Source organism: Papaver somniferum, chromosome 7 (genome assembly GCF_003573695.1).
Source record: "Papaver somniferum cultivar HN1 chromosome 7, ASM357369v1, whole genome shotgun sequence".
Taxonomy (NCBI): domain Eukaryota; kingdom Viridiplantae; phylum Streptophyta; class Magnoliopsida; order Ranunculales; family Papaveraceae; genus Papaver; species Papaver somniferum.
The window spans coordinates 44,417,288-44,437,493 of NC_039364.1; the positions used below are offsets into that span (position 1 = coordinate 44,417,288).

Here is a 20,206-nt window from a genome sequence, read left to right on the forward strand (position 1 = left end):
CAAGAAATTACTCTCTTCGCGCAAGATTCAAGGATCTTTTCCCACTTTGTCCTCCAGTGGAAGACCAAGATAGATACTAGGAAACCTAGTATATTTGCAACCTAATATGTTATTATTTGGAGAATAAACAATATTTGGAATAAACAATTGGTAAACTAGTAAGATAAACAATTGGCTTACAAAATTAGGATCTTAACACGCCTCCTCACGTGTAGTCTTATTGGGTCTAACACGTGGACAATAAATCGGGTGACGCGGTCAAACGACTCGTCACAAATAGCCTGCTCTAATACCATGTTAAAATACAGACATCCAATTCAAAATCAATTGGCAATGAATGGAGAGGTCCTAATGATCATAAATCGCAGGATCTTAGATTTCCCAAACAATGTGGGACTAATAATCTCAACAAGAACTATTTGATCCGAGATATCATATTGTGCTCAAATACTTTGGGTGAAGTTTTTGTGGGTGATCTTGTGAATTTATTCCAACGGGAGATATTCTACTAAGCAAAATCAATGGGTGATGCTTTTAATCTTTTATCTAATGATGCATTTGCTAGGGAATGACTGGAATCTTTTGTTCTTCTTTAACGACTAGTTGATAACTTTTCCATTAAATAAACAAAGTAATCAAGTGAATCACTCTCTTCAACAAATACAAATTACATTATGAAACTCGGAAATGGGAAGATAATTTTGCACACGTTCAAGCAAGTTTTTCTTCACAAGCTTATAATACAATGAGATTATATGCCACTCAAACAGGATTTATATAAAAGCAACCTCCTTGTCAACTGCCATTCACATTCATACTTTCCTTTTTAAGTGCTCCTGCAAGCATGAATCCCTTGAAGAGAAATGGTCTTGGAATCAAGTCTACAGGCCTATCTCCCCAATCAGCCCGAAATTCTTCAATAAGCTCTTCGGATAATACATCTACTCCTTGATCCTTGGCTGCAGCAACATCCGGCCATGCCCTCGCCATCTCTAGAAATCCTTCGAAAGTCAACCTTGTTGGTATGATGAGGTTAAATGGATCCCCCTCGCCTCCTATACCTACATCCTCAAAGGGAAGAGGAAGTGTTTTATACTCATCAGAGATGTCACGGACATTGGGACCACGATATGGAAGTGCACTTTCGAGGAGTCTTTCCCATAACAAGTCTTGAGGAAAAAATTTAGGGCCGCTTTCCCCATTAAAGAAAAATTCGCTTTTCTTATTATTGTAACCCCAGACAATGATTACACCGTCTGGCTTTAGAACACGATTCACCATCGAGTAGAATCGTGGAAGATCAAAATATTGAATTGCTTGAGCGACCGTAATCACATCAAGTGAAGCTTCACCACCGAGCTTAGATATTAATTCTTCGTCAGACATGGAGGGTGGAGTGTGCATGTAAGTCACTATCGGGTGTGGTCTTGCTTTTTCTAGTTCCACCTCACTTATGTCTGTGGCGATTACTTCATCGTAGAATTCTGCAATCTGGTTCATTAAAATGCGGAACAAGTGAGATTAAGTTAAGTGGTCTTAATATTCATAGCGACTAAACAAGGTATAAAACTCTGATGCAAAAATTTGTATAGAGGTAGCCATCCAACTTTGGTGACCTGGGGACACAAAGGAGGCGGCCCCCATCAGCTTCCCCAAGCGGATAATAGCAGTGTATAGACAGGTGTTGTTGCCCTTAAGTGCACTTATCACCTGTGGGTAGAGGCCTCATGTCTCAATTACCGGAGCAATTTCATGGAACTAATTCATATCTAATGATGTAGGTTGTGTGTGATGGCGATCAAAATCATGAGTAATATTTTTTGGGTCGTATAAACTATAATAAAGTCATACAAATGAGAATTAACTCGAAAACTAGAGATAGACGAGAGGGACTTACACCATGTGCAGCAATTCCGTTGCCAGTACCAACATCCCAAGCTCGAGAGTGACCGGTGCTGAAGTTTGCTACCATGCTATACCATTCCTGTAGGTATGTAGGTCTCCCATCCCAGTATTCTGCAACAGGTCTATCTGATAGAAAATCATAGAATTCTTCACTCATTTCACTCTCATCTACTAGAGCATCACTAGTTTCCTCAACCAGTTCGCTCTCATTTATTAAAAGATCAGTGGTTTCTTCAGCCATTGCTTACTCGATCTGAAATTGTTGTGTTCAAAATCAAATATGAAAGCAAAGGAGACTAGAGAGAGATTAAGAGAGAGTCAGAGATGAGGTTCTTCGTGCTTCTCTGTGCTGTCGAATCATATACATTTTATAATGTACAATATACACCGATATTGACTTTCAGCTTCTGCTAACATATACCTATATTGACCGATCATTACAACTATATGAGTAGATAGGATGAAATGTACACGAAGATTCTATTTTACAGGCTTGTAGCAGCCACTATTTAAATACTATATAGTCGGCTCTTGGCTGACTATAACGTATGTCAATTTTTAATCAAGTTGATGCCGAGCCTGAAATGTATGATTGTATTGAAAAATTCATGTGGCCCCTAATTACTTGTTTTACACATCTTTGTGTCATGTCCCAACCCTGTCACCCCTAACAAGTTGTGTATGTAACAGGAAAATTAGCCGTTAATTTGTCATAGGCCTTAATTAATCTGTTTTGAATTTAAGTAGTTGTTATTTGTTAGAAGTGGGAGATATAACCACGTGTAGGACTGTCTTTTGTTAGGGTTGAGCTGCTTTATAACCTGAAATCTGATGTAAGAGAAGGGCATTGAATGGAAAAGAGATTAAGAGGTTGCGCTCATTGGAGTGTAGAGTTACCCAAGCTTTCATATCATGTTCAGTTCTCTCATCTTCTCATGTGTCTTGTCAAGATCATAGTCTGTACTTTGTACTTGACATTTGGTATCATCTATTAGATTCCTCTTCATCGTCCTTACAATGACTGAAGGTGCAACAATCAAAGATATTGACCACACAACAAAAGAGTTGTCCTCTATGGTTAAACAATTAAAGATCTGCAAATTAAAGAGAGTACAACTTGTGCTGAAGCAGAAAAAAGGAGCAGGAATCAATGGCCACACTTATTGCTTTGGCACAGGAATCTAAAGCTCGGTTCAATACACTTATGGCTCACTTTATCAGATCTACTCCTGTTCAACCTCTTACACCTGAATTTGGTGAATCTTCTATCAATCAACCTCTCTTCGAAGCTGGTAACCTGGATTTCACCAACAAAACCCCAAAAATCGATTTCCCTAAATTTCATGGTGATAATCCTCGCAGCTGGTTCCATAAGTGTGAACATTATTTCCATTTGAAAGGTATGCACGAGTATCAGAAAACAGAAATAGCTTCTATTCATCTTGACGACAAAGCTGAATGTTGGTTTCAAGATTTTCAAACTGGTAAACAAACTATCTTTTGGTTTGATTTTTCTACTACTATTTGTGAACAATTTGAGGATTTAGCCAATTAGTTGTTGGCTGTTTTAATAAACTTTCTCAAATCAACTCAGTGGAGGAATATTTTGAACGATTTGAACCATTAAAAGCACTTATGCTCAAGAACAACCCAAATCTTAAAGAAGATTATTTTGTTATGAGTTTTTTGAGTGGTTTGAAAGAGGTGATTAAACATCCAATGGAAATGCACAAACCCACAACACTCTCTCAGGACTTCTATCTTGCACGTTTACAAGAGAGTGCTCTGGAATTTCAACAACAACAACCACCAAAACCCCCTGCTTATAAACAACCCACCACTACAACTTATTTCAGCAAATTTTCACCAACCTCACAGAAAATCAACACCACTTCCCTTGCACCAACAATAAATAAATCACCTTCCCCCCTTTCTACACCCACCACTACTGCAACTAAATCCTTGTATGTTCCACCAAATATTCGTCGTTTATCTAGAGAACAATAGGATAAGAGAAGAGCTCAAGACCTCTGTTATAATTGTGATGAAACTTATTTCCCTGGTCACAGATGCAAGTTAAAAAAATTATTCATGGTCATCACTGAAGAAGTAGAAGATTCTCCAAAACAAGTACCCACTCAGGACAATGTTGATTCCTTGCTTGACTCAGATATGAATATCTCACTCCATGCTCTTACATGCACAATGAGTGTTGATACTATATGCATTCCAGGATTTATTAAAAAAACATGTTGTTACTATTTTGGTTGATACTGGAAGCACACACAGTCTCATTGACTCAGCACTTGTGATCCAATTAGCTTGTGAAGTTCAACCCACAGCTCACATGCTGGTGACAATAGCAATATGGTGCTAGAACTACTAGCACTGGAGTGTGCCATAATCTACAATGGCAAATGAAGGGTAACGATTTTATTGGGGACTTAAGACTACTTCCTTTAGAAGGTTGTGATATATTCTTAGGTGCATATTGGCTCAGTACCTTGGGGGATGTCACATTTAATTTAACCAAACTCTCTATTTCATTTCTCCAATGGCCAGCTGATTACACTTCAAGGAGCTACATGAAAACCCTCACTTATGATGATGAGTGGAAAAGCTATGAGGAAGTTTCTAACGAAGAACACCCCTGCCCTAGTTGGCTGATTATTTCACATCTTTTCCACCCCATATAATCTCCCATACCCACTGAAATACAACATCTTCTTAAAGATTTCAAAGATGTTTTCTCAGAACCAACACATCTACCACCACAGAGAAGTTTGGATCATAAAATTCAACTCAAGCTCAATGCTCAACCAGTCACCTTGAGGCCATATAAATGTCCTTATATTCATAAATTAATGGTAGAATTATTGGTGAAAGAGATGCTCCAAGATGACATCATTCAAGAGAGTCAAAGTCTTGTTGCTTCTCCAATACTTCTAGTGAAGAAGAAAGATAATACTTGGAGGTTCTGTGTGGATTACCGGTGTTGATGGTGGTTTTTAGTTCAGGGCTAAAACCGTGAAACCCTAAATTTACGTACTCTTGTTCTGCAAAGAAATAAGAGCTATTTAAAGCTGACGAGCGCTTACGCCACTCTGCTTACAATATACACTGAGCAATTCAGTATATTTATATACAAAATTTAATTAAAATGGTGTTGATTGCAAAATCCCAAAATATTATGTAAATTTTGTTGAGATCCTGCTTGCATTATTCATTAATGCAAGGTTTGCTGAGCATTTATCTTATGCTATGTTCTCCGCTGAATTCTTAAGTACCGACGTTAAATTTATGTTCGTTCTCAGCTGAAAGCATAAATTTCCTTAATGATTAGATTGAGATTTGCACAAAAGGAACTGCAACTCGTGCCACTGAAAACGTGCTACTTGCAAGAGTAGCCAAAAAATTAATAATTTTGTGCCAACGTTCAAAACTCACTGATGTTGATTAATTTTGTGTCAGCTCGCAAAAAATCAATTTTTAACCTAATTTTGTGTCAGCTTACAAAAATTAGGTTTTCACCCTAAAACAGAACCTGCACAAATTCTCGATTCCTATTGGTCGAGACCAAACCTAGGCAAGCTAGGAAACTAAGCTATCATGTATCTAGTAGGAGTAGAATCCTACCAAAAGTTGGAAAATAAGAGAAAAAGAGAAACCGCGGCTTGGGAAGCAGCAAAGGGAGGCGTGACCATGCAACTTGGCCGGTCGGTTTGCCCTAGCTGGCGCCCCTCCCTGCCGACCGGCCACGCCCCATACTGCTTACCGCCGGTCTCTCTTTTCTATCGTCCAAGCAGATCGCTCCAAAGCTGAAACCAGCGCTTTCAATTAAAAGTGGAAGTAGGTTGGTCGACGTGCTTACAATCCTTAAGAAAATAGATCTTGGTTGTCCAAGACAGTCGTAAATTGATCGCGACCACACAACTTGGTAAGCTCCGTTATCTAACCCTAGATCTTGCAAATATGACCGAACAAGTCTCATAATAACAACCGACGGACCCACTTCTATTCCAACCAATCAGAATTCTCCTAGCCCGCCAGCAGCAACCATAACCGCTAGCCGAAATAGGCCAGCCGCGCGTACAAAAAAGGGTTTCAATCGAATTAAAACCGCACATGGAAGTCTTAAATCGATCGTGGCCGTCCAACTTCTCTAACCGAATCGACCGACCTGGATACGATTTTAAGCGACCAGCAAAGCGCTGACATGCTCACATTCGGCTCAGCTATAGCTCTGACCAATTGCATTGCTTTAAAACGATTACCCAAAGTATGACGGTCACACGGATTTAAAAGCCTCGAATTCGACTAACGGTAGTACGTAACTGCCACAAAGAGATCTCGGTCATCCAACTTGGCCAGCCAAATCGACCGACCTAGATCTAATTTCAAGGAGCCAATGAGATGTTATCGTGATCGCCGACAACCCCTTTTCCATGAGGACCGTTCGGTCTGTCCTTAGCCTACTTATACGGCTCCTGGAAGCTACCCAAAGTTTGTTGACCATGCTATTCATAAGAGTCTTAAATAAATTAACGGTAATCAACAACTGCCGCAAAATCATCTCAACCATCCCACTTCGTTAGATGATTTGACCGGCTTAGATCCAATCTTAGGCGACCAATGGGACGTCATGATTGTTGTCATCTTCTCCCCTTCTTCATGAGTCGATCATGCTATCTTCAGTCGATTTACTTGGATGCCAACCGCTCAACCAAAGAAGGCTGGTTGCGCTCCTACCAACGGCACTTCTTATGTATCGATTTAATTTGAGCTGCTTTCTTAAAAGCGATGCTTTACGTGCATTAATCATAAACGATATTTCATAAATAGATATTTAATAATTTAGTTATTTATTTAACCTAAAATCACCGTATGCTATTTTTGAGTGCTAACTCGCCCCAAGTTTCATTTACACGACTTATTACATATGAGCACCTACCGCCTAGCCTGCGCGAGATTGGTCGAGATTATCAGGTCTTGCCAGCAAGACCCACTCAACAACTACTATGAGGACTTGTTCCATTATTCATGTAACTTACTCCATATTTCCTACGAAAATACTCGAGACATCAAACATGTCACAAACTGGGGGATACTCATCAGGGTATTGGTCTGGTGGTTTACAACGTGCGGCGTGCAACACGTCCATTATGAGAAAGTGTCAGGAAAGGCGGACGATTGATAGTAGTAAAGGATTAGTGGGTATAAAGTCGGTCTTACCTTCATGACAGGGACATGGTTCTTACCATTTTTACACGATCCCCACTTCTCCACTACTCAACTACTTCCACTTCCTACGAGATCAGTGCGTTCAATTATGACTTATATAAATAGGTTTTCAATATATTTCAACAAGAGCATCCTTTTTGTTACCAACACAAGTATCCATAAAACACCAAGAACTTATAGCTTACATTCTGCAAGCAGGTTCTACATTCTGATACAAGTCATAAAATAACCACACTTTCATAGTTCATCACTCTGATCTCAACACCTTCTCTGCTTCCCTCCCTATGATCAACCCTTCTCCTTCATTTTGCGACCGAAGCAAGACTGGAACGACCATTTCTTGGTTTAGGCCAGAATTGTACAGATCGATCTCTCGAATCTAAATTACTCATGTGCAGTACATTTGTTTAGGGTTTAGTTTCGATTCTCAGCGGCACACCCAATTTACCATTTTCAGCAGAATCAGTTTTTACCCCAAAACAACAGGAATCTCAATGACATTACTATCATAGATAAGTTTCCTATCCCCATCATTGATGAATTATTAGATGAATTGCATGGTGCCATTATCTTCACTAAACTAGACCTTAGATTAGTGTACTATCAAATCAGATTACATATTCCATATATACACAAAACTGCATTTAAAACACATCATGGGCATTTTGAGTTCAAAGTTATGCCTTTTGTTTTAGCTAATGCACCAGCCACCTTCTAAGCATTAATGAACTCTGTTTTTGGCCTTTATCTTAGAAAGTTTGTACTTGTCTTCTTTGATGACATTTTAATCTATAGTACCAACCTCACAGACCACATTCAACACCTTTTTATAGTTCTTACACTTCTAAGACAATACCGACTCTATGCCAAGTTCTCCAAATGCACATTTTCTCAACCATCTTTACAATATCTGGGTCATATAATCATTGCACAAGGAGTTTAAGCTGACCCTAAAAAAATTCAATGTATGTAAGATTGGCCAATTCCCACCAATTTAAACAGTTGAGGGGGTTCTTGGGCCTCACAGGTTATTACAGGAAATTTGTGAGAGGTTATGGTACAATTTGCAAGCCTCTCACTGACTTATTGAAAAAGAATGTATTCCATTGGTCTTCTTCAGCTCTTGGGGCATTTAATACTCTCAAAGCTGCCATGTGCACTACACCAGTCTTAGCACTGCCTGATTTATCTAAACCATTTGTGGTAAAATCTGATGCTTGCACACATGGTGCTGAAGCTTGTAGATGGGGGAAAACGATTTATTGGTTTTTTAGGAAAGTGAAGAGACGACGGTTCGGACGAGACTCCTCAACCGAGAAAACTGCTTAACCTCACACAGATGCACTGCACGGGAGTGCTTTGAGTTTGAGAGATAAATCTGTAGGACCCCGGCCTAAACCAAGTCAATGGTCGTTCCAGAGTCAACTCGGTCACAAAGAGGAAGATGGGTTGATCTGTATGAGGGAAGATGAGAATTGTGGGATCAATGATGATCAAGGATTGTGGATGTGTTGTGGGATTATGCAAATTGATAAACTGCTGAGTTGAGTTATGTGAATAAGTTTAGATCGAGAGAATTCTGTGTAGACGAATGTCGTCCTCAGTCATCGATTTAGAACTTATTTATATTGTCAGAATAGTGCACACATTGATCCCAGTAAGTGTGACGGTTTCTTGAGTGAAAGAGTGGGAAAGTGGGAGATCGTGGTAAAATCAGTTTCATGTCGTGTGGAGACTTGGTTGATCGCCCACCCACTACTTTGCTAACTCCCTCAACCATTTGCACGACTTACTCACATTTATCATCGTGGATGAACACACGTGATGTAGGCCGCCAGACCAAAACCCTAATTGTTATCCCTCATGTGACGTGATTGATGTCTCACGAACGTGGAGTCTGCAAAGCAGACGTATATTTGATTAGTCAGTCGTTGACTTGATTAGACAGTAAGTCTAAGTTTTGTTGAATTAATCATGATTGACGAATGCTCAGTGATTCATGGATTGAACATGTTATAGTTCTTGAATGATGTTGATATTGCTCGTCTGAGGAAATATTGTAAATTCGACGAATTGTTGAATATTAAGTAATATTCGGAGGAATATTGATAGTTAGATCAATATTCGAGCAACTGAATGAGTGTTGCTCAATTCGACAAATTACTGAATATTGACAGTATGATCAATATTCGAGCAACTGAGCAAGTATTGCTCAATTTGATAAATTACTGAATATTGACAGTAAGATCAATATTCGAGCAACTGAGCAAGTATTGCTCAATTCGACAAATTACTGAATATTGACAGTAGGATCAATATTCGAGCAACTGAGCAAGTATTGCTCAATTCGATGAATTATTAGTAACGTGACCCAATAAAATATTAATAAAAATATTGGTAGCCTACCAAATAATATATAATTAACCCAGACGTTGATTGTTGAGTCAACATAAATTTATTAGTGTTTGAAATTGCTCAAAATCGTGATTTGCAGAGCATTAGTTCGAAACCCTAATTTTTGATCAATTGTTCGTCAATTGATGAATTACTGAAAATAGGCCACTGTGAAGGAGGGACCGACCACATGGGATGATGGAAGACCATGTGGTACCCAAGTGTTCCAATGAGCGCGCACCAGAGTCCTTTGTTGACTGGTTGGTGGAATGATGATTAAATGCAGATTTAATCATTTATTGAAATAGTGCTCAATTCAGCATTAGGTGATAAAACCTAATTATGGAGAAGTGAGGGACCGACCAAGAGGGCATGAGACCGGCCCTTGGTGGTCGTGGGACCAGCTGATGGTCGTTTGGGAAATTCCAAGTCGGTTGGAAAAAGTTTGGACCCAATATGAGCAATTGAGCAAATTAGGTCAAAATCATAAAGATGTGTGGGACCGGCTCGTTGCAGGCCCTAAGGCCTGCCTTGGTCGGTCAAGGAAGCATGCCCGTGTCACCCTAATGTTCGTGTCCCAGTCCTGAGAGTTTTGATATTTTCCGGTGTGCGTTTGAGCAATATCTTGGATTTTTCAGAAGAGTTTGTTCTTTGACTGAAATTCTCGATTTTGCTCGAATTAGCAAGTAGAACTTTGCTCGTTTGATCAATATTTTGAAAATATTAAAATAATAATATTTTAATATTTTTCATAAATAACCTCGTCGGTCATGTGACCATTTGACTTTTTGGCTTTTTCATGGTTTGAGCAATATTTGAGAAAATACGGAAAAACCAGGATTTTTTGCTCAAACGGAGGAGTTTCATGAGATGAGGGAAATAATAATTATGAAAAATAAAGGATTTCAACGTGTGGGACCGGCCACGGCTAGGGCATGGACGGCCGGCTAGGTATCCCGGTCCCGTGACACCTTTCCGTATTTTTATTATTTTTCTTGAAGCGAATCTGGATAACCTTCCTCAAGCCAAGGTAAGATATATAAACATAAAATACAACTCAGCGACGGATTCATTAGCTAAGGAAGCAAGAATCAAGAGCCTCCAACATTTATCTTTACATATTAGAGAAAAAATTTGTAAGTCAAGTATTTTTGAGAAAAATGATGTTGTAAACGTATTGTACTATATTACTTGATTTATAATATCTTATCTTTTCTTCAAATAAAAAATGGAGAAACCGCGAGTTTTGCTCAAACAAGGAAATTTGCTCGAATGAAAGAGTCTTCATGAGATCATGAAAATAAAATAAGAAAAATAAAGGAAGAGGCATGGGGGGCTGGCCACGACGGCATGACCGTCCCGCCGATGGGCCCGGTCCCTAAGCGCCTCATTTTATTTTTTTATTATTATTTTCCCTCTCCTATTTTGTGTAGGATTCCTCGTTTGTCCATATTTTCGAACGCTCGTTCGTGCATCTGGGTGCTCGTTCGTGCATCATCGTTGAGTACACTTGCACCATTTTATTGGGGTTTACTCGGTGATAGTCCAGACGCCCGATTGTGGAGTAATTATTACCAATTCATGAAATTCAGCAGAGAATGATTCATGAAACGGAGTAATAATTATGAATTGTGCATCTATTACTAATCCATGAAATCTAGTCGGGGAATTCAGGGAACGGGGTAATGAGATAAATTGGTTATCTATTTACTAATCCATGGAATCAACGGGGGATCAACCATGGAACGGAGTAATGAGATAAAATAGATTATTTTCTAGGAATTCCAGTGAATGTCACGATAGAATTAATCTATTGCAGAAGAGATATTAGATAGTTGAAGCATCATACTCGTTCTGAAGAGTGCATAGTCAGGAAACAACGTGCAGCATCGATGTCCTGAAGGCGTTTAGCCCTCCAGCAAACAATTATGTCAAGAGAGCCGCCTGAATCTATACACAGTCTCTCTACACAGTCAGGGAACAACGAGTATCGCCGACGTCCTGAAGGGGTTAAGCCCTCCGAAAAACAATTATGTCCAGAGAACCTCCCAATCGTTCTTCTATGTAGAGGGGGTTCTCTCTATGTAGTCAGGGAACAACGAGTATCGCTGACGTCCTGAAGGCGTTAACCCCTCCGACAAACAATTATTTCCAGAGGACCTCCCAATCGCTAGGGAATGATGAAATGCGTAGCTAGTAGGAGGCCTTTCGAGAAACATATTCATCATGGCTCTGAGAGGAATGCTCACTCAGTCAGAGATCGTGAAACGGTTCACGGATTGTAAAATACGAATCGTCACATGCGTTCCTAAAGCCGGGTCAGAAACATGCAGTATCATGATTTTACAATTTTAGCCCTTGTTAAAAATCCACCATCAACAAAGTTGTTCTGATGCAAGAAGGTAGAGCCATAGCTTTTTTTATCCAGCCTCTTGGACCTAGAAATTTGGGATTATCTACCTATGAAAAAGAGCTCTTAGCAATGGTTATGACAGTTACAAAATGGAGACATTATCTGTTGGGCCACCATTTCTTCGTCCACATTGACCATCAAAGCATCAAGTATTTCATGGAGCAAAAGATTACCACCATTCTACAACAAAGATGGCTGGTGAAACTGTTGGGCTTTGACTACACTATCAAGTACAAGAAAGGTTGTGACAACAAAGTGGCAGATGCACTCTCAAGACTTCATTATGACACTACCTCAGCTAGCTGCAACTCTATAGCAGTTTCCACTCCCAATTGGGAACAAAAAGTCATCACCAGCTATGAACAAGACCCTACGACTGCTGCAATGATCACATAATATTACTAGTCAGTCCAGATTTTATTCCTCACTCCACTTATACAGAAGGCATACTGAGGTACAACGGGAGACTTTATGTGGGAGATGTAAATCAAATGAGAAAGAAATTATTGGAATTCATCCACTCCTCTGCAATATGAGGTCACTCAGGTATTCAATGAAGCTATCAGAGGGAAAAACATTATTTCTATTGGAAGGGCCTCAAAAATGACACCACCTTATATGTCAGCCATTGTGACACTTGCCAAAGAAATAAAGTGGAGCATCTACATCCTGCAGGCATCCTTCAACCACTACCAATTCCTTCTCAAGCTTGGCAACATATCTCTATGGACTTTATTGAAGGACTTCCAAAATCCAACAAGAAATATGTTATCATGGTAGTTGTTGACAGAATTACAAAGTGTGCACACTTTATTGTATTGACTCACCCCTATACAGCTCTCACTGTAGCTCAAGAATTCTTACATCACATTTTCAATCTTCATGGTCTGCCAGTTTCAATTGTCTTTGACAGAGACAAGGTATTCACCAATGCATTTTGGCAAGAGCTCTTCAAATCCTTAGGCACCAGATTGAACTTGAGTACTGCATACCATCCACAAACTGATGGTCAAACTGAGAGGGTCAATGCATGTTTAGAGAACTATTTAAGATGCATGTCTAGCCATAATCCCAAGCATTAGAGAAGGTGGCTCTCCCTTGCTGAGTGGTGGTACAATACCAATTATCACTTAAGTTTGAAGATGCCTCCATTCACTGCCCTTTATGGCTATGCACCACTACATATGGCTTTCCATGTAGAAGTCACATCTTCAGTAGCTGTTGTTGAAAGCTATCTGAAGGACATAGATTCCATGTTAGATCTTCTTAAGGAATATCTCCTTAAGTCTCAGGAGAGAATGAAGTTTTTTGCTGATCACAAAAGATCTGACAGGTCTTTTGAAGTGGGCTTGAAGTTACATCCATACAGACAGTCTTCCATAGCAGTCATGAGCAACTTCAAACTGTCAGCAAGGTACTATGGCCCTTTCCAGGTATTCACAGAATTGGACAAGTTTCTTATAGATTGGCTATCCCCCCTGCATCCAAAATACATCCAATTTTCCATGTATCTCGACTGAAGAAGAAACTTGGAGCATCTGCTATTACTGCCCCTACTCTTCCCTTAACTGATGAAGAAGGTGAACTTGTGTTAATTTGTCATGAACCTGTTCTCACAGTTCCGTAGTTATTAAATGGCTAACCAGTTCTCATGGGTGTTGTTAGCTAGCCGTTACTTAACTGTCCGTTTATCTTTTTGTTAATCTATTTTAGGCTGTTAGTAGCTTGTGTGACTCACACGTAGTGCAAGTGAGTCTAGTCCAGTACATATATTCCAGCCGCATCTGTATTCAGATCTCATGAAGAATTATTAATCAAAATTGCTTTTCTCTCCCAATTTCTGTTCTCCCAAATCTAATCTCTATCCTTAGAGATTCTGAGTTGTTTCTGTGCTAATTTGTAGTGTAGATCACTACATAATTCCAGTTGCTGCTTTGGAATTTCGACAAGATTATCGTCAAGGCAGAATGGTACCACAAGTTCTTATCCAATTATCTCACACAACACCAGAAGACGCTACTTGGGAAGACCTTGCGAACGTTCAGTGAAGGGGAGGGTAATTGTCATGTCCCAACCTTGTCAGCCTCTAACAAATTGTGTGTAACAGGAAAATTATCCGTTAATCTTAAGTAGGCTTTAATTAATCTGTTTTGAATTTAAGTGGATGTTAGTTTTTAGACGTGGGAGATATAACCACGTGTAGGGCTGTCTTTTGTTACGGTGAAAATTTTAAGGTTGAGTTGTTTTATAACCTGAAATATGGTGTAAGAGAAGGACATTGAACGAAAAAAAATTAAGAGGTTGTGCTCATTAGAGTTTAGACTTATCCAAGATTTCATAAAGTATAATGTTTGGTTCTCTCATCAAAAATTAAGAGGTTGTGCTCATTAGAGTTTAGACTTATCCAAGATTTCATAAAGTATAATGTTTGGTTCTCTCATCAAAAATTAAGAGGTTGTGCTCATGTGCCTTGTCAGGATCATAGTCTTGTATTTGACGCTTTGCTAAGCCAATCTCTTCCGAAAATGCATAAAATCAACCGTGGATCGGAGTTCCACAAAAGAGGTTCACCACCTTTTCTAGCAATTTTATAAGCACTGTACCAAATCCACTCAAATCCACCTTTAACAAAACCATGTTCCAATCCACAATCTTCCCAATTCTAAATACGAAAATGATTTACTTTTCAAGACACTAGAGTCTCTGAATAATCGACCAAAAACCTTAGAGCCTGTTTGGTAGCATTTTCAAAAAACAGTTTTCAAAAATAGTTTTCTACTGTTTTTAAAACAGACCCTTTTTCATTGTTTTCATTTTCTAAAAGCTGTTTGGTATGGCTGTTTTCAAAAACATATTTTTTAAAATTAGTTATATGTTAAAACTAACAATTCAAAAAGTAGTTATGAGCTTGCACAAATGTTTTACACATAACAACAATTTTACATATTTGTATAAGCTAAAGGCGTTGGTGGTGATGTCGGCGTTGATGATAAATCCACATTGTCCCTGCTATGTCATCTCTAACATTATTCATCAGCTCAATATTCGCTGCGCTTACATCAATGTCAATTGCTGTGCTTTCTTGACCAGTACTTGAACTTTCTTCATCTGCCACTAGAAGATCTTCTGCCATGAATTGACGAAACAGTTCGTCATTCCTTGAATTTAAGCGAATGAAGTTGTGTAAAGTACAACATGCAACGGGAATGAGTCTTTGTCTGCGAAGTGGATAATTTGGCATGCATTTCAATATTGGAAACCTACTTTTCCATACTCCAAAACAACGTTCAATAACATTACGTAAAGAGGAGTGCCTATGATTGAATAATTCCATAGGACCATTTGCTTGTCGACTTCTTCCCCTAAAATCACGCAAGTGATACCGTTCTCCACGATAAGGTGTCAGAAACCCAGGCATGTTTGTGTAAGCGGAGTCAACAACATAATACTTTCCTACATTCAAATTACCAGTTGCTAACTTCATCAATTCAACAAACAATTGGAAAATTTATCATCTTAAACACTATCTCAAGGTACAACAATTCAGATATTGCATGGACAGATTGATCTACTGAAGTATTAAATGTAAGCTAACAAGAATTAAAGTAATATGTATTCAATACCTTCTCTGGGCATTGGGAATTTGTTTTCTTCGTTCGATATGGCATCCATGAGTACTCTTGCATCATTGGCAGTTCCTTCCCATCCCGTATATACAAATGTGAACAACATATCGAACGAGCAAGCACACAAAACCAGACACGAGGTCACATACTGCAAAATTCCATGATTACAGAGTAATTAAGCAAAATTAAAACGGAACTTGTACCTTACGACTTTTGAATTTGTTTTTTTGGATATAGTTTGTTTCAGTCCTAAGATGGTGTATATTATTTCCTACCTTTCAGTTGTTTAAGAAAGAAGACATGCCCAAATTAGTTATCCCCATTGCTACACCGAGGTAAATTTGTACTTCCCCTGGTAGAAACAAAAGCAGCTAAACCCATAGGAACACTGTACATCAAGCTAGTGGTATGATGAGAATAGCAGTGGCAGCAACAACAATAGTAGGATTAGGCAAATACCCGGCCAAGACAATCATAATCTTATACCACCACCATTCAAGACAAATCCCTAAACAACTTGGTATAGCCAATTTCAACAATGGACCTAACCCACTAATCACATTCTTAAACCCAAATGTCCATTTTAATTTACATCTTCCCGATATGTAAATATAACCAGACATCAAAATCACCATATTCAAATTTGTTAACACTGATGCCATTGCTACACCGGGTACTCCTAATTTCATTACCATCACTAATAACATGTTTAATGGTACATGAAACAAAACAGCTAGAACTGAAAGTCGAACCCTGAACATGTAACATAGACTTTTATTTATGGAATATGACTAACAATATGTATTACAGAATCATTAAATTCTAGATTAGGAGCAATTTAACTGCCCATATATGAGCAATAGATTACCTCGTATTCAACCTTGTGCTTCTGAGATTCTTCAAGAGGAACATAGTACTTTGCAAGACGATTTTTCCCTTGTCTGTTTTGCAACAATATGAATCGAATCTGCAGTAACATACAAACAATTAAAAGATGCATGAATGGTGGTTTCTAATAACCGTATACCAAATCAATCAATACATTTGTTTCAAATCATATACCCATTATTCCAAAAGGGGATTAGCTAATAACTGTAGAGAAATCGAAATGAAATCATACATGCAACCCAGAAATTGAAATAGATATTCATACCTAAAAATTGTTGCAAACCCTAGTACTTGATACCAAATCAATCAACCCATCTGCTTCAAATCATACACCCGATTAGTCCAAAGGGAGATTCACTAATAGCCTAAAAGAAATCGAAACAAAATCATGAAAATGATCATGAAAACAAAATCAACCCACCTCCTCTGGGAAATTCTCTGCTCGTTTCTGAAGGAGAAGAAGGAAGAAATGAAAACGATGAAATGTTGTTTTCATTTTAGGTGTTTTCGGAAACAAAAAACGAGTAAAAAACATTTTTAGAAAAACTGCTACCAAACACGTTTTATCATTGTTTTCTGTTTTCCCTGTTTTTGAAAAGTGAAAACTGTTTTGGAAAACACTACCAAACAGGCCCTTAACTTGTTCATCAAAAAAAGAGAAGAAAGCCGACTTTAGAAAATTAAACGTTCTTCTTATAAATCCCCGCTCCTCCCTTCACGAAAAATATATCAACCCAAAATCATTTCCATCTCCAGCAACCCCTAAACATCCCCTAATACCTCCTCAATCCCGTATCTCTCACCATGAAGAGTTCATCCTCATCATCATCAATTACAGAAGCTGGTTTAGACAGAGGTCATAATGTATTTTTTAACAAATCTCAAAATCATCTCAAGTTTCATCACCAAACCGTCCAACAAAAATCTCAGTCATCGGAACAGGAAATGTAGGAATGGCAATAGCTCAAACAATCTTAACACAGGATATAGCAGACGAGATCGCTCTGGTAGACGCATTACCCGACAAACTCCGTGGAGAAATGCTTGACCTTCAACATGCTGCAGCATTTCTACCAAGAACTAAAATAGTTGCTTCAGTCGATTACGAAGTTACTAGTGGATCTGATCTTTGTATTGTTACTGCCGGTGCTCGTCAAATTCCTGGCGAATCAAGATTGAATTTAATTCATAGGAATTTGAATTTAAATGATTTTCGATAATAATTAGAGTAGATAATGAGTCGCCATCCCAGGATTCCCAGCACCCATGTGAACGATTCGGGTTACAAACTACTAAGAAGGTGGTGGCAAAAATACTAAATTACACGAATTCCCATAAACTTTGGTTCCTTTCTTCCTCTCTCTAATAATTTCTCAAAACGGTTCATACGCGCCGTAGATTCAAAGTATATTCGGTCATTTATTAATAGTGGCAATCTTATTGGGTCCATTATGCAAATTTTGTCCAAGACTACGTAGAATATGTAATTGTAATGTAATGCTTGATTTTGGTTTGTGTAGGCATACATTCTTGGGGAGCATGGTGATACTTCAGTTGCTCTTTGGTCAAGTATAAGTATCGGAGGAGTACCGGTGTTGAGTTTCTTGGAGAAACAACAGATAGCTTATGAGAAACACACCCTAGAGAAAATACACAAAGCTGTGATAGATGGAGCTTACGAGGTTATAAATTTGAAAGGTTATACCTCATGGGCGATTGGGTACTCTGCAGCTAGTTTGGCTAGAGTACTATTGAGAGATCAGAGGAAGATCCAACCGGTATCAGTTCTTGCTAAAGGTTTTTATGGAATTGATGGTGGAGATGTGTTTCTCAGTTTACCTGCTCAACTTGGTAGAGATGGAGTTTTGGGTGTAATTGACTTGCACTTGAACGATGAAGAAAGGCAGCGGTTACAAGAGTCTGCTAAGACCATCTTGGAGATCCAAACACAGCTTGGAATCTAACATGAGAAATACATAAAAGAGAAAAGGGTGACTGAGCTCCTTCAGGCTTCAAGAGATTTATTGGGTTTTCTAATTTTATTTTGTTGTTGTCAGACCTCTCTTCCTAGTGTTTACAATGTATGAGTTATTATAGTAGCTTAAGTATGCATTTACTTTGTTGATCGAAAAAATTCAAGTTACTTTCATATACATATCTTATGTATGAGTTATTATAGGAGCAAATTGTTTACTAGGGTTCTCTTTTCTTTCTTTTTACTGAAAATCAAGTTGTTTCTACTATTCCAAATAGACCACAATGATATCATCATTTTTTTTTTAAACTCCTTAGATAGGGAAGTAATAGCATTAAAGAGACAATGATCAAACCAATCAAGAAAAGTAGAGTTGACAAAGTTCGGAATAGATAAACCCAAACTAATCAAGCAAAGTAGAGTTGACAAAGTTCGGAATAGGTAAACCAAGAGAGGTAGCAGAACAAACATAAGGACATAGGAGCAACTCATGCATAGCAGTCTCATTACAAGCAAGGCATCTAGGACAAATGATGGTGTTAATTGGCATTTTAGTGCAGAACAGTTCTAGTTGGCAAAGCATTTTTACCAGATTTCCAAATAAAAAGTTGGATACAGTGGGGAATTTTTAGTTTCCAAATGCACTTCCAAAGAATGTTGCTTGGGAAGGTCTAAAACATCTGAGACCCAAATAGGCAGACTAAGAACTAAATTTTCCATTCTTTAATTAAAACCTATCACTCCTTCATATCAGGAGTACATAACTGGGTTAAAGGAATAGTAACAATCTTCTGGACAGAAGCATTGTCAAAATGGGTGTTCAATCTAGAGTCGTTCCAGGATTTAGTATCATAATAAAATAAGAAACTTTCGGATTAAGAGAAGGGAGGACAAGAGGGTTAGGCTTGGCAGAGCCTAGAATAAGAATCCAATTATCACACCAATAATCAATAATTTACCACCTCCAACAATCCAAGATATAAATTTTTTTATGAGTTCCTATATAATATAAATGCATCTCCAAGTCCAGGAACAGGTTTAGGGGTATTTAGCATTCAAAAAATCAGAATTAAGAAAGTATCTAGCTTTAAGGATTGTACCTATAAGAAAATCAGGTTGTTCAACCAACTTCCAAGCATTCCTAGCTAGCATAGCAAGATTGTACAATTCAGCTTTTCTAAATCCTAACCCCCACCCCTTCACTCTTGGGAGAATAAAGGGTGTCATATCCAAGCAAGTGAAGTTTCCTATCCTTGGGGTTTAGAGATTCCCCCGACCAAAATTTACAGAGATGAGAATTCATCTTTCTGCATAGGGCTTTAGGTATGAGAAAAGCTTTCATTTGATAAATAAGGATGGCTTGACCAACATGTTTAACCAAAGAGGTTTTAACAGCTTGGTATAGGGTCTTATGATACCAAGAAGTGATTCTAGCATTTATATACAATAAAATACTCATATGAGTTTGGATTTTAGACTTTTGAGAACTAATGGGAATGTCGTCCAAGTACTTTCCCCCCAAGTCTTGAGAGCTAATGACTAGTTGTGTCACACAGAACTAATGGAAATGTCGTCAAAGTTCAATTGTATCACAACTTCAACAACAATATTATGGTGATATGTATCGCTCCCCCTTAGTCAATACTCCATCTCATATGGAAAACACTCCCCCTTACATAATGATCCGAAAACCATATGTATTTGTAGTGTGAACTACATATTAATTCTCCTTTAATCTTTGGTTTCTTCTTCTAAACCAGGTTA

General features: G+C 38.4%; 3 protein-coding genes and 1 pseudogene across 3 annotated transcripts; 2 read left to right on the forward strand and 2 right to left on the reverse strand.

Moving 5' to 3' along the window:
• Positions 1-623: 623 nt before the first annotated feature.
• On the reverse strand, positions 624-2,269 carry LOC113292616 (putative methyltransferase DDB_G0268948). Its single transcript, XM_026541496.1, has 2 exons — positions 1,898-2,269; positions 624-1,491 (listed from the first exon to the last, which is right to left on the reverse strand). Exons 1-2 carry the CDS (start codon positions 2,144-2,146, stop codon positions 796-798), a joined length of 945 nt encoding a protein of 314 aa, XP_026397281.1. The 5' UTR covers positions 2,147-2,269; the 3' UTR covers positions 624-795.
• A 12,640-nt stretch (positions 2,270-14,909) lies between these two features.
• LOC113294584 lies at positions 14,910-16,730 on the reverse strand. Its single transcript, XM_026542973.1, has 4 exons — positions 16,707-16,730; positions 16,448-16,546; positions 15,577-15,727; positions 14,910-15,406 (listed from the first exon to the last, which is right to left on the reverse strand). Exons 1-4 carry the CDS (start codon positions 16,728-16,730, stop codon positions 14,910-14,912), a joined length of 771 nt encoding a protein of 256 aa, XP_026398758.1.
• Positions 16,731-17,122: 392 nt separating this feature from the next.
• LOC113294585 lies at positions 17,123-17,786 on the forward strand (annotated as a pseudogene).
• Positions 17,787-17,857: 71 nt separating this feature from the next.
• Positions 17,858-18,675, forward strand: LOC113294586 (L-lactate dehydrogenase B-like; the record flags this gene model as incomplete). The annotated part of the gene is made up of 2 exons (XM_026542974.1): positions 17,858-17,872; positions 17,988-18,675. Coding segments are annotated over 2 exons (459 nt in total), but the record flags the coding sequence as incomplete, so codon positions are not given.
• Between the last annotated feature and the right edge of the window lie 1,531 nt (positions 18,676-20,206).

Bases quoted from the DNA above. Each gene is read 5' to 3' on its own strand.
- LOC113292616 (XM_026541496.1), bottom strand. From the start codon at position 2,146: ATGGCTGAAGAAACCACTGATCTTTTAATAAATGAGAGCGAACTGGTT. The intron at 1,492-1,897 runs GTAAGTCCCTCT...TTAATGAACCAG, and splicing joins ACGGAATTGCTGCACATGGT to ATTGCAGAATTCTACGATGA.
- LOC113294584 (XM_026542973.1), bottom strand. From the start codon at position 16,730: ATGAATATCTATTTCAATTTCTGG. The intron at 16,547-16,706 runs GTTGCATGTATG...ATGTTACTGCAG, and splicing joins ATATCTATTTCAATTTCTGG to ATTCGATTCATATTGTTGCA. The intron at 15,728-16,447 runs GTAATCTATTGC...GGAATTTTGCAG, and splicing joins AGCACAAGGTTGAATACGAG to TATGTGACCTCGTGTCTGGT.